Genomic DNA, 17,542 nt, shown 5'->3' with positions numbered 1-17,542 from the left:
TAAAATTGTGCATCCTCACCCTTTTTGATTACGGCGAGCTCCATTGAAATTTATCTCTTTGATAAAGCACCAGAAACTGCGTCTAGTTTCCCTGCATAATGTCAGTTGATGGGAGATTTTTCGCCGGACGTATCCCAAACATTGTAATGTGCACAGTGCAGAGACATTACTGCATCACTAAAAGGACCATCTCTTTTGGTGCAATGAGCTGCCCTTTAGCATTAGAACTGCACAGTGTCTCACCATTCAATGTTTCATTAAGATTATACATGTAAAACCTTTCTGGTCTTCTCGAATACATTAATAGTATTCATTTGTATTTTGTGGATTTCCTTTTGTATATTGTTGTTACCCTTGTTCCATGCAAAGTGTTTGCTTTTGTAATGTTGGATAACCATGATGGAGGAGTCTAGAGAGTGAGTCAGAGATGCAGAGATTCTGGGAAAGAAAATAGAGTGGGAGTAATAGAGAGTAAGAGTTATCCTGAATTGTTTGTTAGTGTTTTAACTTACTTTCCTTTCTAGTGTTGTGAAAATAGCTCTAGGTGCTTTAAATATCTGGTAGAGGTGAAATGCCAGTAATGCTTTGGCAGTAAATGGGAGGGCAGGTGAAGATGGAGGATTGAGCTGTGTAAGCAGAGAGATGGAGTGAATTGGCATGAGGCAGGCAATGAAAGAGGTGTGTCTGGGAGGCCTGACTGTTTCAGGGAGGAGGGAGCAGCCCTGAGCACTGCCTTATACAGGCATGTCTGAGAAGGCACAAACTGCTTACTTTAACGCATTGCCACAGTTTCCTGTTAACTCCTGCCTGACTGTTTTAGGAGGTTTGGTTAAAATCTAAAACCAACCCTCTAGAGTAGATAGGAAGTCTGGTTGTTGTCTCCAAACACTCCCTAGTATTGTTATATATTTATTATTGCTGTTATGGATTTGCCATAACTGCTTAGAAAGGCTGATCTTCTTTTGGGCATAATCAATTATTCATAGCCATTCATATGACTGCAAAAATAGTGAGATTAAAAATGCATTGGGTACAGCCCACTGCCTACCTCTGCTATAAAACATGCACATTCACTCTCACTCTCATCCCCAGTGTATTCTACCTCAATTTGGGATCCTGAGTGCATTGACTGACTTGCTTTCTATAATGTTTCTCTCTGCTTCTGCACTTTATTTATTATAGCTAGGCTTGCTTACTTTTGACATTTCAACTGTATATAACTTCCTATAAAGCTGCAGTCAGCATAGTTTATCCATGTTCATATATTTAAATGTTATCTGATCATTAATTATACACTTTGTAAAGGAACTATTAACTTGAAAATACATTATTTAAACTGCAATCAGGTGATGAAGAGCAGTGCTGTCACAGATTTTTTTTTTGGATAAATGTATGAATCATCTTCAGTTCAAATACCAGGTAAGACATGCTGCATCACACACAGGTAGAGGGGTATCCTTTCAACCCCTGAAAAAACTCCATATCTCCCAGTTTGCACAGCATAGGAGTGCATAAGTATTTGCTACTGTGCACTCCAGTGTCTTCACTCCCCCATTAAGTACTGGCCCAAATAAGGGAAAATGGATGTAACTGCACTCTTGCAAGGCTACCTGATGTACACAGTGGTGTTGAAACCATACGTTTTTTGTTTGAAACACTGTTTCAAATACAATAGTCCTGTTCAAATACCTTGCAAGTGAGATTGTGGCTACAAAATAATTTTAGTCAGATTCTGAAAATACAGGGTTTAAAAATTGATCAGGAATGTTGTTGATCATCAGAACACTGTTGGCACTTGTGAAGGGTGGATGTGGGGTTGTCAAGTTTAGGGAGTGTATTAATAAGAAACTGAGAGCTGGGAGGTTAAATGTTTGCATTGCAAATGTCAAGCACATGATCTTAGCAACGGTCTCTTTCCAGTATCACAGATTTCTGCCACTAAGTCCTAGAAACAGGCTGTATTCATGTATAGCCGTTATTATCAGATTTGCACCTGATAAAGCCCTCCTATGCCTTTCCTGTTAGGCTCAGCACGTTTCTAACTTTCATGTTGGAATCCCAGGTTTCTGAAACAATGCTATGATCAGTCAGTTGTTTGATCATGAATGCGAATTGTTTTGTTTTAGTGTAGGGCACTGTAGTGTTGGAAAATGTATTTTCTGCATTGATACGCAGGTGTAATAGACGGAGCCATTTCAATGCACTTTTGTTGCATATTTTGTTAATATTTCAGTTTTATGCTACTTTTAGAACTGCTTAATTATATTCTATAATTGTATAAGTCTGCCTATATATGTGCATACTGGGAGTCTAGTTTTACACGGTTTATTTTGCGAAAAGTTAATTTTATAATTTGTTTATGTATATATGCACATTTTGATTAAACAATTGAAGAATCGCAGGTGATCTAGCTTGTCTGCCTGTCCTCTGATTGGCTCAGCAAGTTTATATCTTTCCTTTTGAATTAAATGTTGTTGTTGGGCTGGCGACAGGCTTAATTCACAGCTACATTGTGTGTTAGCTGGGTTTCTGGTGTGGCTTTTAGACTGCTGTTGGCACTACAATTCAGCATCTATACAGGACTGAAGGTGCCGGGCTGCTAAATGCAACACAGATGGATAGCCCTGTTGAAAAGCATGTTTTCTGTTTTGATGTACGCAGATGTGACGGATGGAGCCATTTCAAAGCACTTCACGTTGCATAAAATAAAATGTATTTCAAATTTCAATTTAATAAGTTTAATAAAAATATGTATACACTTTTTAACATTGTAAAATATAAAGCGTCAATTGTGCTATAGAACTATTTTGAACATTTTTATATTTGAATAGAATATAAAGAAATGTGAAAGGTACTTGTAAACCTAATTTGGGTTACAGACTGCCTATTTTATGCGTTTGTGCAATTTGTCATTTTAAACCGTTAACATGATAAATCCTGTTAATTATTATTACTGTTTATTTGCATAGGTCTGCCTTCACTACATTTAGTAGCATATTGAACTCTGGGATTCATTCTACAATAGTTTAGAAACCATGTATATACAATTTTAAGTATTGTTGCATTGTTTTTTTTGTTTTTGTTTTCTCAATTTTTAGTACAAGTTTCCCATAATGTTTTAAAAAAGAAATATAATCATCTTGTTATTCAGTAATCTGGAGGACTTTAGAATACAATGCTTTTTCACATCCTGTGGAGGAAAAAACATGGTATTTGAAATGTAGTCCTTCCCTTGTCTCATCTTTGAGGTTTGGTAGTCCTTTGAGTAGACAAAAGGAAGTATGTGTTGATAATCTGTTGAAGCTTTGCGTGACAGTCAATACATAGACTCCTCTGCTTTGTGATTCTGTGATGACAAATTCAGGCCTGTCAGATGCAAGTCAGTGGCCACAAAACGCTCAAGGCGTCGTCTTCCTCAATGAGGAACCCTGGTCTAACAGTAGGTGTGCATGCATTAGAGTATTAGTTTGTGTGTCTTACGAAAAGGATTGAGACAACTGGGTAAAAAGACAAGTATTTTCAGTGTTTTTAGTGTAGTATAGGCCCACCTTTGGTCTTGATATTGCACAATGGGTCCTCGGGAACAGGGTTGGGAAGCACTGATCCAAATCAGTGAAACCAAATGTTTTTAGATGTGTTTAACCATTAAGCACAGCCTGTTCATACAATCAGCCTTTACAAGGGTGTATGTGCACACATTTCTATATCCTTGCATATGATCCTTTAAATGTATTCCTCTGGATCTCTCCATTTAATACCCACCTGCCAGTTGTTTGTGTGTGCTCCCTTTCTCTCTGTATCATCCTTTTAACCCTGGGGCAAGAACAGTGAATATATTCATTCACAAACTATGAAAAATCTATACTGTATCTTGAGGCTACTGTATATGGGCACCGACATTCTTGTGTGCATTCATGTACTACACAAGTTTTATTCCTATAACTGCATTTGTGAAATGATGCAAATATAAGCTTTATATGTTATATAATAAAGTCATGGTTCTTGTTAGTTGCCTTGGATAGACCAAATAAATAATATACATTAATTGCAAAACAAATCGACAAACTTCTATTTGTTTTTCTGATCAGTATTTTAGTGTGTGTCTGTCTGTTTTGAAATGTAGTGTATATAGTGTTATACATATTCTGCTCGGTAGTATTAGTACCTTTCCACTGAAGTAAGCCTGAATGAGAAATTTGAAATCAGTATTCCAATCTGAACTCAAACCAGAAGACACTATGGTCCGTGTTACCTTTTTTTATCCAAAAGCAGATGTGATTCAGTGCCGAGTATAAGTGTAAGACATCTTGGTGCTCTATCACAAGCTCAGCCACCCTGAGAGCCAGGCCTTATTAGGAGTTTAGCAAGAGAGAGGAAGCAACCAGGGTTACAGCTGTGTATGTCACAGGAAGCTGTAGATTTCTATGTGCTTTTTGCAAAATGTGAATAACAAAATATAACCACTTTTAACATGATGTATAATATTTCAAAACATTTGTACTCAAGGTTCATCATCAATATAAATGTGAATTTAAAAAACATAAACCTAAATTTTGAATTGAACTACAGGCTAATTACTATTGGAATTTATCATAAATTGGAATTAAGCAATCACCAATTTTTATTAATTTTTTATTGGAATTTAATAGACATTTCTCTGTTATCAATTCTATTTCAATTCTGCTAAACCAGTTTTTTAATGGAAATATTGCCTAATATTAAAAAAAAAAAAAAAAAAAAAAAAAACATGAGGAATAATCTTGGTGTAGCCTAGCTCAAAAGTCAGTATGGTTGGATGAAAGCTTACATTTCCATAAGGAAGAGCTCATTACTTGTTGCTCCTATTATTGTATAATGATAAAAACTATAAACTTGCTTGTTGTCATTTGAGTATTTTCTGTAATGAAGGTTCATGGCAATGTTAATGTTGTTAATACATATTTACAATGAATAAGTGAATATGACATGGAATATGGACATGGAGAAATAATAAACAATTAAGTACCAGTGTTAAAAACCAACATTATGTATCAGCATTCGAATTTTGATGTAGAGTTTTTCACACTTTTGCATTTATTACTGTTTTACATAAAATACACATTGCTGCAATAAAAACATTTAAATTAGACAGTCCTTTAAATTTAAACTGGTAAGAAATTATCGAAGGAAGGATTTGTATTGAAGTGGTGTGGGGAGGGGGATTGTATTGATGAGTTGTGAGAATTGACCCCACCCTTGGAATTGGAATTGTTTTGGAGTGATGGAGTGAATTGATGTGAGGAGGAAATTGAATTGGAGTCGAATACATGAAATTGGCCCCAACTCTGGTGTGTGTCTGCATAATGATAGATTTGCATGGCAGTATGTTCATTCAGACTCTATGCGTCTGATCTCTTCACCCATTGTCTCATGCCTATGTGCTTGACACTAATGTGAGAACACTATGACCGCAAGAGCTGTTGGGCAGGGGGGGTGCGCATCAGTCTGTCTGTGGTTAACCGGTTCCTTGGTACGACTACTTTCTTAGTGTCTGTCTGTCTATCTCAGAGAGCAGCCCAGCTGTCAGTCGGTCTGGTTTCTCAGTAGTTCAAGAGCTGTTGAGTTGTCTTGCCACTTAGTAGCGGCCTGTGTCTGAGGAGTTAGTTTCCTTTTTCCGTCAGTCTGTCATAATTGTCTTCACTCAAGTCATGCAAGGAGAGGAGAGCCAGATAGACATTACAGTGGTGAGGCAGGCTGTTTGTTTTCAGCTTTGTTCTTCCTTAGTCCAGTTAGATGTGCTGAGGCTATATGACCAGGTTCCCATATGCATGTGTGTACAGTTGAGGAATGTATTCAGACCCCTAATTTTGAAGCAGTAAAAACCTCAGTACTGGGCTTTAAATTTGTAGTTAGTGGGCATGTAGAAATTGTAATCTGTTCTGTTCTGGGCCTTAGTTAATGCTGTACTCCTGTACCTGCAAGAGCAGGTGTTTTAGGGGGTGGGGGTGGGTCTGTATTTGTAATGATAGTTCTTTTAAAATCATTTACAACTTATTCTGCCCTTTTGAAATGAGAATAGTGCATTAATTTGGATCTAATTTCCCCTTTAGATCTTGAATAATAAATAACCAACAAGCTTGTTTGGGAATATTCAGCTTTCTTTATTTACATTAGAGTTTGGAGGAAGTATGGATTTGTTGTAACTGAGAATTGACAAGCTTACTAGTGTTGGTCTCCTATAGGAACACAGTTTTCCTTGTGATAGTGATACCTTCCTTGTGGTAGTCTTCACTGTAGAATTCTGTACGAAGATCCATCCCTCTAATTGCTAATTACCTATTGTTCTCCATTGTAATTACCCCCCCCCCCCCACACATTTACCCAAATCGTTTCTATATAAAAACAATTTTTATCATGAACTTAATTGGTTTCTCGTGGATGATAAAACTTGGGTTTCTGCAATCTCATTTTATCTAGTTTGAGTAATTCTGAAAACCAGTTATGTGTTTTTCCGGTTTGCTTAGCATGTCTGATCTTGTTATGTCTTCCTGTTTTTGTGTGACTTGAGTTGGTTATTTGACCTGTTTATGGATTCCTTTGTAATGAAGTAAATTGCATTTGAATATAATTTTAAGTTTTTACACTAATCAATGTGGTTCACTAATGAGGTTCACTGACTAATTAAGCAGTAATTGTCAGACTTTTCACACTGCAAGTCCACTGGACAATCAGCAGTTAGTTGTAGGGAGAACAATGGAGAAATTGCAGGCACCAAGGAAAATATGAGAGGTATCTTGTGTGTCAAACCACAATTTAATATATTTATACATTATTAGAGGAGGTGACAATTCTAGACCTGCAGGTTTGTTGCATCAGGACTGCAGTCTTACTACCATCCAGTGCCTGCTTAAGATGCATCCGTTCACATCATACCTCTTGATTCTGATCTTCTCCTTTATTTTGTTTTTCGGTGTAATTTTTCCATCATGGTTTTGTTACTCTTCTGTTATATATCAATGTATGAAAAACATTAAAGGCATACAGAATGATTTGATAATACATAATTTCTAAAACCATACTATGGTTTGCCTGGCAACTAGGCCTAATCCAAGTTAATTGCATCATGTCTTCTGTCTAAAATCTAGTCCTTTACTTGACTGCTAAATTGTACTGGTTGCACTTTTGATTTCTCGAATTTGACATCTTGTACACACTGACAACTTGACAGAGTTGGAGAGAACAGAGAATGGAGTAAATCAATGTGGGATCCAGTTCTGTAAAGGAGTGCCTTCAGCCAAGAAGATGCATTTTGTTTCACTTAGACTTTTTCTTTCTTGTGCTCTGTCTCCTTTTCCCTCAACCTGCACTACATTTAAAACCACAGTCAAATTGGTTATATTGTTAAACAGTGTTAATGGTGTTCTGGCAGGCGGTCAAGAGACATTTCCGAATATGATATTGCTGATCACCCGAAGTAGAAATCTAGGCAATACTGTTCACAGAAGATAAACGGAATTATCCATATCCATATATAACTCACAAAATGTTAAGGATATTGATGAACAGAATGAATCAACCAATTTGTTAGAATGTCTGAAATTTACTTTAAAATCTGCAAAAACAATTACGATTGAAAATTATGTAAAATACATTATATAAATTAGTGCGGTCCGTGGGTTGTTGAAGTCCACTTCGTATTTTTTATAAATAAAATGTTTGGGTCACGACATTTATCAAGTTTGAAAATGGGCTTGTCAATTGTGAAAGTTTGAGAACCCCTGGTCTAGGCTATTACTTTACTTTTGATTTGTTTTAAAGCCAAGTAATACCAGTAACTTGAATTTGATATTTATGAGGCAAAATAACAATGTATATGCTCCTGTTTGTTTAACCTGTCCTCTTCTTTACAATCAATAACATTTCCTATTCTGTATTTCCTGCTTACAGTGAGTCCAGTATATGCCAGGCTCGTGCCACTGTGATGATCTATGATGATGCCAACAAGAAGTGGGTGCCGGCAGGTACTGGTCCCCAGTCATTCAGCCGAGTCCAGATCTACCACAATACCAGTAACAACACATTCCGGGTGGTTGGCAGAAAGATGCAGACAGATCAACAGGTACTTTGTCGAGGGTACCCTCTGTGTATAGTAGCACCTATTGCCTCATAATGTCTCATGTTTCACAATCCACAGAACACAGAATTGTTACAGATATGTCATTGACAAGTTATGGAGTTGGAAGTCCCCAATCCAGCAGGCTACATAAGTAGAGCTCTGTGATTTCTGCTACTTCCCCCAGCACACACAATTAAACTACTATGCCCTAGATGTCCCTGCAGCCTCCCCAGGTAATTCAATTCACAATTAAGAAATCAACATTGTGCTTTAACGTACTGGAAAAATGAAAACCTAATTATGATTAGTATAAATGGTAATTGAATAAATTAATGCATTAAAATAAATCTTGACAGGCATTTGTGCTAATATTCAGTTGAAACTACATGCATACGGCAGATCAACTGAAAAAGGAATATCTACCCCAAATTGTGGATTTCCACAACATGTAAAATATATGGTTAATAGAAAATAGTCCTACATCCTGGATTGAATAGCTTACAACCAGACACACTGTTTGCAATAGTAGAACACGACTAGGTTTTACACACCACCTGACCGGAGCAATAAAAAAATAATAATAATTAAGAACAAGAATCTGTACTTTACCCATGAAGTTGCCACTGCGGCCATACAGAACACATTAGTGCTCTTGGTATTCTTCTGATAAGTATCATTCCAAATTCATCCCTACACAGGCTTCATGGAAAATGAAGTGCACATTTCACCAAACACTGTAGTGTTAACGAACCTCTTGAAATTGCTTAACAATCTGCAAAGTCTAAAATTAGTTTAGATTTAAAGCTGAATAATTAATTTCCCAATTAATCACAAGGCTAAAAGATGCTTGTCAGTTGTTACCAATTCTGTAGATGCTGAAAGTGTTTTTTTTTTTTTTTTTTAATAGCTGTTTTTGTACAGAACAATATGTGCTTTTACACTGCCATTTCTGATCCGAATCAAATGCATCGGTACATTTGATCAGCATCAGTGGCGTCGCATTTTACACTGCCATTTAATCAAGATCAACCTTCAGCCGCCACAGGGGTCTTCACATGCACATATTAAATTAGTCCTTTAGAACACAGCTATACCTAAAACTGACTTTTTATCTCGCTACGAATGAAAACCAAAGCACTTGCATATTTTTTCAACTGGAGCATTTTAAATTAATATAGGCTACAAAAAATGTTGGCTAATATAAAATAAATTACTTTTCGAAGCCAATATATTTCAATTAAAATATAATTATATATTTTTCTTAAAGTAACAAGCCAATTAGTGTTAATTTTAACAAGATTTAATTTAGGCCTATAATACGGGAAGTAGGGAAGGGTCTCTTATCTGCTCCACTGATTCATGTCTGCTGCCTGCCTCTAAATCAAATGCCGCCACACTAGCTTGTAAGTCTAAACTTAATTATATGTATATATTAAATTAGTGCTTCAGAACACTGAGCTATATCAATTTTTCTGGTTAGGAATTATTCTAACAAGTAAAACCAACGCACTTGCTTTTAAATGGTTTAAAAAAAAAATAGGCATTTAAATTTTAAACATACAATTTATATATTTCTGCTAACATAAAATAACAAGCAATGTACTGTTAATTTTTAACTATTTTATTAGGAATAATGGAAGTATGGAAGTGTTCTCTTATCTGCACCACTGATGTGGAGATTTTTGTCTACCCCTCTGCCTCACACTCGCCGCCGCAGTGCACGCTGGAACTTGAGCCAGTCGAGTGTTTACACTGCCAGGATCAAATGCTACTGATGCATTTGATCCACATTTGTACCATTTCCCCGAGAGAATACTCATAAAACTTACTAAAATGGTAGGATGGAACAGAAACATCGCAGATACTTTAGTTAATTACTCCTCCTAACAAATTAGTACATAGAAACCAATGATTTTATGGACTGCGCTAGTTCCCCTTTCATAATAAATCTGTATTTAGCAGAATGCCAATTATTTACTGCTTCAGCTTCTTTGACAACCATGACCATTTGCATCATGACCTCTGCTTAATCACTTTGATATTTGCTGTTCAGCCACTCATTTAACCGAATATCGACAACTTGACATGGAGCGTAGTCCGTGAATATAGGAGTGTTATTTTTAAAATTATTATATTTGTGCCAATTTGGTATTAAGGTAATTAGTCTTCCTATCAATAAAAACAATATTGCAAAATACTACAAAGTGGACCACTACAGATTCTTGCAATTTCCTTACTTAAGTCTTGTGCCTCTCCCTGTAAATTATCAAGAATTCTCATCTGATTATCAATTGGGGCAAACTTGGCCAAGTTTACAATTTTGACTTTTGCTTGATGCTGGCCAAGGTTACCCCAGTAGTTTCTTACGTGGTCTATTTATTTTTTACATTTCTGGTAGACTGTATATTCACTCTTGCTTGCTTAGTATTACTACCAGTGTGTTACTGTTTTAGTGGCAACTTCAAACACTTCTAGTCTAGAGCTGCTTTACAAACCGAGCACAGAATTTCAGCTGGAGTAAACCCTGCAGGAATGGGGCTGTCCTTGAATATGAAGAATTGAAAAGCAGCCAGAAGTGCAATGAGTCAATCAGCGTCTAGGCTTTGTAGCTTCAGGCTCTGCAGTCAATTTGCAATGTCTGCGTGGTTTAATAGCAGATGCCATTTCCTGTTATTTAACCCATTTGGTAATGTAATATTTTAACATTTTCACCATGTGAACCTGCACCTCTGTCTATTCCAATCCTGGGACACTGAGACAGGACAGCATTTTAGGGCTGGTCTGAGACAACTGAAGGTGTCAGTTGAATGTTCCTAAATAGTTCTTGCTGCTTAAATGTGGTCACGTTTTAAAACAAGGCATGTTAATTGTACTTGTATTTACTTGTATTACTTTTTGTATGCCCTCTACCTTGCCTAAATTATATTGATCTAATTCCCACTGAATGCTGATCAAATAATGAAGTCTATTCACCCGTTTGTTTTACACAAACCATTTTGTTATCCATGCATTTTTGGCAAATGCCAAATTAATAAGGAAAAAACGCATTCAAAATGATTTCTATAGTCTCGCATTCATAGAAGACTGTTTGGGTTTGCACTGCAGGTTCGTTGAGTAGTAATATCAATTCAGCAAATGCTTAAAGCTCAGTTTACATATTAATTGATTTTCATTTTTTTTAATCCTTGTTTGTATTCATGTGTCCTTGTGTTTGTGTTCATGTGTATTCATAGGGCCAGTTGGCAGTCCTAATTTATCTATACAAAAACATTGTATAGCCTGTATGCTCAGTTGTACCCAGTATACACTCCTCATGCAGTGCTGCATAGAAACAGTCCATTCACACTCATTCTGCCTGACAGTCTCCTTATACACAGAGCAAGTTTATGGGAAAGATAAATAGTGTCCCCCCCTCCAAAAACAAATAAAAAGATTGCTGGATGGTATTATCTGAGAGATGGCAAGAGACCAGAACCATTTCCTGTAATAAGTTATCTAGGTGTATATTGCATTGTGAGCTTTGTTCGTTTTTTCTTTATAATCATGATTTTGTAGCAATGCTTTTTGGTCAAAATTCTTCACACTGTTAATTTGAAAGATATTTGGTTTTGCATTTAGTTTAATGTAATTTAACTTTTTGTTGAACACATTCAGCCTATAGGAAAATGTAAAGATTCAAACTGGTGGAATGGAGTTTGTATCACTGTAATCACTGTTTGGACCTGCAGAGAGTAGGGTATTAATAGGTTAAGGTTAAACCATAAACAATTGACTAATTTTGCCTAGTCTATTATACATTAAACAGTGATCTTTGATATTCAGTCTAGTCCCAACAGGCCATTTTCATATCACAAATCTGATTAAGAATAATCAATGTCATTTAACTTTTACACCTATATAAATAATACTTTCTCAAATTTGTACTCTTGTATTTTAATAATGTAATGTTTAAAGTCTGTAACAAAACAACCTTGGTTTATAACAAATGTTTGGTTGCTAATTGATCATAAAATGTAATCTGTTTGTAACAAACTAGCTTGGTAGTTCCAGACTTCCACAGCTTTGTGTTAAAAAACAGGCCTAAACAACATTCTCCAAATTACCATTTCCCTGGGCCCTCAGTAATGATCTTGTCCTTTTAAGGATTATTGTCATTGTAAAATTAGTCAAATTAGTTCCCCTTGCAGTCTTCCTCTGTTGAAAAATGTAAGTACCTTTTTTTTAATCAGATATTTGTATTTATTTTTAAAGGCAATACACAATAAAACAAGAAAAAGTAAGTTCCTTTAATCTTGTCTGTATGCTATTTCTTTATAATTGTAATGCCTAGAATATCAACCAATCGCTTTCCCACTTAACTGAAATGTTAATTTGAATGCTCTGCCTCCACCTTGTGGATATAATTGGTACTACACCACATCACTCCCCAAAAGATTGGGAAAAGCTCCAACTGCACACTAAACAGTTTAGTTACTGATTAAAGAAAAAACTGAGGCACGTTTTTATTTTGCTCTGAATTGATTAGTTTTGAAATAAACTTGCCTGTAGATTCTTAAATCATTTCCCATCTTTATCCACTTTCAGTCTTTTAGTTGCTGTTGTACGTGTGTGCATGTGTTCTCATGATCTCTTTGAGTGTAGTGCAGGGCCTCCCTTGACCTGGGTGTCTGTCTGTAATAGGAGTGTGTATAACTGTTGGCATAGGTGGGAGACTGTGTTTTTGGTACAGATTGAGAACAGTATGTGGTTTAGTAACTGAGTTTATGCCCTGTACTTCTCTGATCTGCATAGCTACACTTATTCAACAGTGTTTTGCATTTCAGCATTCTTAATCCATGTGTGCTGCTTCAATTAAATCATGCAGATCTAATGACTAATAATTTAACGTGTTTGTTAATTCATTTCTATTAACCCTAGGATGCACAGTGAACTTGACCCCCCAAAAAAATGCATACACAGGGTCAAAATGACCCTGGTATTACAATAAGCGTTTTATTTATGTGGTCCTACAATATTATCAATTGTGGAAGATAAATATTTTGAGTGGTGATTTGGACCTTTCAATTATTTTAGTTGCTCTTCAACAGTTATGAATTTTCATAATGTTTTAGAAAATATTAGCGTATTTCTTATACATTTGTACAAAGTTTCACATTGTTTATTTTAACAAAATATAACCACCTTAAAAGATTTGTATTCAAGGTACATCAATATAAAAGTGAATTTACAAAACAAACACAAAAGTGTTTACACTGTGTGTGTGATGCACATTAGAAAAGATCTAGGTAGCTAGGTATTGCACTAGAACTTAGAGAGCATAATCTATTCTTCACCTCACAGATTTATGACTGCAAATGTAAGCTTCACCCGTTTGTCTCATTCCACTGGGCAATTTTCGGACAACGGTCTCTCTAAGGTTCTTCTGAGCCTGTGTACACTGCCATCAATGCCGTAGGGCACTCCCAGAAGAACTTTATGCCATACTAATTTTTTTTTTGCTTTGTAGCTGAAAAATCGGCAGAAGATAAACGTGCTGTTGTTTACATCGCATACTGCCTGGTTTTAGCAATCCAATGTGCAAATGTAGAACAGGGATGGCATTGCCCAATGGAAAGGAAGTTACTTTGAGAGGGAGAGAGGGGAACAAATGCAAATTAAAGTTAACATGCATATGTCACCATGCATACAGTTTATTATGAGTAAGGTGTTTTTACTGGAAGGTTAACATGTAAGATGTTTTATCTTGTTTATTACCTGTAAAAAATAAAAAATAAAAAAATTCATTCAAATCTATACACTAGTAGCTAATGTGACATCATCACAACGTTATGCAGATTAGCACCGACTTTTCAGTGTTTTTCAAGACGCCACTTTCATCCCTGTAATAAGGAAATAAGCAGTTTATTAACCAAGTTTTTTTTATTTTTTTTATTTTTTTTGTATCTGCTGGAAGTGCTGACTGTAAGACTTGTTCACTTGCAGGTTGTCATTAATTGCCCCCTTGTGAAGGGGCTGAAGTACAACCAGGCTACTCCCAACTTCCACCAGTGGAGGGATGCCCGGCAGGTTTGGGGCCTGAACTTTGGCAGCAAGGAGGATGCAGCACTGTTCGCAACTGGCATGTCCCACGCTCTGGAGATGCTCTCCGCTGCCCCCGACTCGGGTACCGTAAACCCCTTGAGCACATCACAATCAAGGGATTCTGCTCCTCTTTCACAGCTCAGTTTACATTCTCCAGCTGCTATACAACTTGCACTGCACACTGACACAGGAGAACATTTGTACAAATTCATGTGCACATGCATATACACACACAAACCTACAAATAGCTAATATACACTTATGGGCTACTGAATGGTGAACTGGTAAAATATTTGTAGAGCTCATTGATCCATATACTCCATATATTATCTGTTGCGAGCCCTATACTTCAGACAGTGCTGGTTAGTTTTACAACTGCTTAACCCTCCCGTGTTTCTTTCAGGGTTCCCAGCCAGCCCCCGTGCTCTGCAGAATGGACCAACCCCAGAGGAACTGGAGCAGCAGAGAAGGTACTAGGTTCAGGTGTTTGAAGGGTTTGCAAATGTGCATGTGTTGGGGTGGGTGGTAAATCTTTCAAAATGAGCTTTGGACTTAATGTACATACAGCAGACATGAGTTTTCAGATTTTTGACAGGATTCCGTCAGTTTGAGCAATCGTTTGGACCTTTCTCGAAACTTTTTTGTATAAATACATGCAAACGTGTAGGACATATGGTCACCATACATCCTGGATTTAAATGTAAATGTCCTGATGTCTTGACAATTCTCTCAAAATATTTTAAATGTCCCGGTTTTTAGCTTTCCCGTTTACACTCTTAAAACTATTAAAATCTTGAAAACGGAGGCATGTTTTCATGTGATCAATTGCATGAAGCGAATATTGTAATGATATTAGTAAACGCTCATTACCGGTAACTGTGTATACTACTAGTAGCATAATGGTAATCCTAGTATAGACGATTTACCGACTGCAGAAATGCATCACTACCTTGAAAAATTTGCGATTTACTACACTAATTGATCCATTAATTATGGTGTCGGGACAAGGTATTTTTCAAAGGAATCCCAGACAAAATAGAAGTATGATGTTATTGATGTGCTATTTATTTATTTAGCGACATTGATTATGTAAGTTATACAGAAACAAATGCTGTTATATAGGCTGTCACTGTATGCTAAGTGGCTACACAGGACAGATAAACACACGTGCACTTTATTTGTCCCATTATTTCAAAAGGCTAACAAATGAGAGATCAAAAACTATTTTAATCTTACATGTTACTTTCTATGTACAATATGTCCTGTACTGCACACATCATCTCTGGCTAGTTGAGCTTCATATTTTTTGTTTGCATCCTGAATTCTTGGTAGAATCTCAATTCTTGCTAAGCATCCTGATACTAAGACAGACTGGTAATCACTTTCAAGACTGCCAATATGTTATGTCAACCCCTCCTTCCCCTCACAGCTAAAATAGCCTTCACTACAGCTTACAGTAGTAATTTCATTACCATTCCTCCAAGCCAAGGTAAGGATTTGAGAGCATTAGTCTCATTGAGTTGGTTTAATTGTGCGTCATTAATGCAAAGTCAGGCTGAAACTCCACCACTTGATTTTAAACCCTATAAGTACCATGCTTTTTAAGACCAAGCAATACAAATTGCAATTATTATTATTATTATTTTTTTTATAGTAGTCCTAACAAAACATGAAATTAAATGTATGATTTAGTGCTTTTTAAAAATATTTTAAAAATACAAGTATTTTACTTCTCGTAAACAACCCATTGAATGTTTTCAAATGGATAATGATAGAAAACATGCTATTCAGTGTCCCTTAGGTTAATTATTTTAGGACACTGAAGACTCCCTGTTTAGTTCAATAATATAAATGTTAATGCAATTGATAAGATTCATTATGCTCGGTTACATTGTAGCGGGATGAGAAATAAAAACCACACAAAAAAAAAAAACTACAACCCACATATCCACCCGAAGGACCTGGTAATTTGCAGCTTACCTGTAATCTGCTTTCTTAACGGGGGGAGGTGGGGGCGGGTTGAAGGGCAGTTAAGGCTGTCATTTGTGACACGCCCAACAGTACAAACCCTGTCCAGTGAAGGGTAGAGAAGAGATGTGTGGATTTGTGTTGTCTGGGATCCCTGTGCCTCCTCAAAAATTTCAGGATGTATCGTAAGTCTGTGTGCATTAGACACCTACCCCAAAGAAAGGGGCCTCTTCTCACATTGGTCTGATATTTCACAGAAGCATTGTGCTTTTTATTTTTTATTTTAATGTAAGTTGTGCAAGTGTAGTTATTTTTCTTATTTTTCTTTTTTGAAATGCTCTGGACTGGACTGTACCAGATAGCCAGCTAAAATGCAGTCATACAGAATTAAAGAAAATAGAAAACATGTAAATTTAGGAAAGGAATGTGTACAGTAAATTTACACTTTATTAATGCTGCTGTTGTTCTTGGGTGTATGAGGAATTTAGTTTTGTTTTTCAAAACATGACTGTCTTGAGATGGGAGGTCTTAACAAACATCTGGTTTCCTGGCAGGCAACAACAGCTGGAACAGCAGCGGCAGGAACAGCTAGAGAGAGAGAGACTGGAGAGGGAGAGGCAAGCTTCTATTGCAGGTGAGTTGGATTTCAACACAGGCAGAGCACGTTTCCCAGCAAGAAGATCAGCTTTTATAGGGATCTTAAAAGGTTCATAGACCTATGAATAAATTCAAATTAAGTGCTTTAGCTTCGCTATCAGTATGTCCAAATGACTGAATATGATTAAATAGTTTTGCGATAATTTGCATTTTTAACTAAACGTACATCTGTCATTTCAGAAGCTAGTGACACTTGTTTTGTACTGATAAGAAATGACATTGTGACCTCTAGCGCAGATGCCACAGTAATAATTATAAAGCCATTTAGGAAAATATACATTCTTAATACAAAAAACGGCAGAATACCTGCACACGTCACTGATTTCCTTCATTAATATTTGCATGACCACAAAGCAGAAGTTATTTGCAGAACTGTTGAAGGATGATTGGTCAGGCTGTGAATCTGAATGAAAATTAAGACCAAAGAGAATTCTACAATGGTTACAGATAAGTAATACAAATGCATAGATTAGGAAAAGGGTACGAAATAGTATCCAAGTGGGAGGGTGGCAAGAAAGAAGCCATTACCTAAAATACCATCTGAAGGGGTATCTGGAGTTTGCCAGAAAGCATGACAGTGACATGGTACTTTCGAGTAACCTCTTATTTCTTGCCACTCTGCCATACAGTGTTGTGCAGAGCTCTCGATATGGTTGACTGGTGCACCATTACTCCAATCCCAGCCACTGAACTCTTAGCTCCTTCAGAGTGATGATTGGCCTCTCTGTGGCTTCTCTCCGA

At 36.5% G+C, this 17,542-nt stretch overlaps 1 protein-coding gene across 2 annotated transcripts in view; it reads left to right on the top strand.

The window, feature by feature from the left end:
* The window catches only part of vaspb (vasodilator stimulated phosphoprotein b), a 61,125-nt gene that overhangs the window by 26,326 nt on the left and 17,257 nt on the right, over positions 1-17,542 (top strand). For both annotated transcript variants that reach the window (XM_066704128.1, XM_066704127.1), the window contains exons 2-5: positions 7,927-8,098; positions 14,078-14,258; positions 14,580-14,646; positions 16,699-16,778. In XM_066704128.1, coding sequence (XP_066560225.1) covers positions 7,927-8,098; positions 14,078-14,258; positions 14,580-14,646; positions 16,699-16,778 — 500 coding nt within the window. The remainder of the gene's footprint in view (positions 1-7,926; positions 8,099-14,077; positions 14,259-14,579; positions 14,647-16,698; positions 16,779-17,542) is intronic.

This window comes from Amia ocellicauda, chromosome 5 (genome assembly GCF_036373705.1).
Source record: "Amia ocellicauda isolate fAmiCal2 chromosome 5, fAmiCal2.hap1, whole genome shotgun sequence".
NCBI classification, from domain to species: Eukaryota; Metazoa; Chordata; class Actinopteri; order Amiiformes; family Amiidae; genus Amia; species Amia ocellicauda.
Note: the sequence above shows the minus strand (reverse complement) of the source record. Positions and strands in the feature narration are given on the sequence as shown.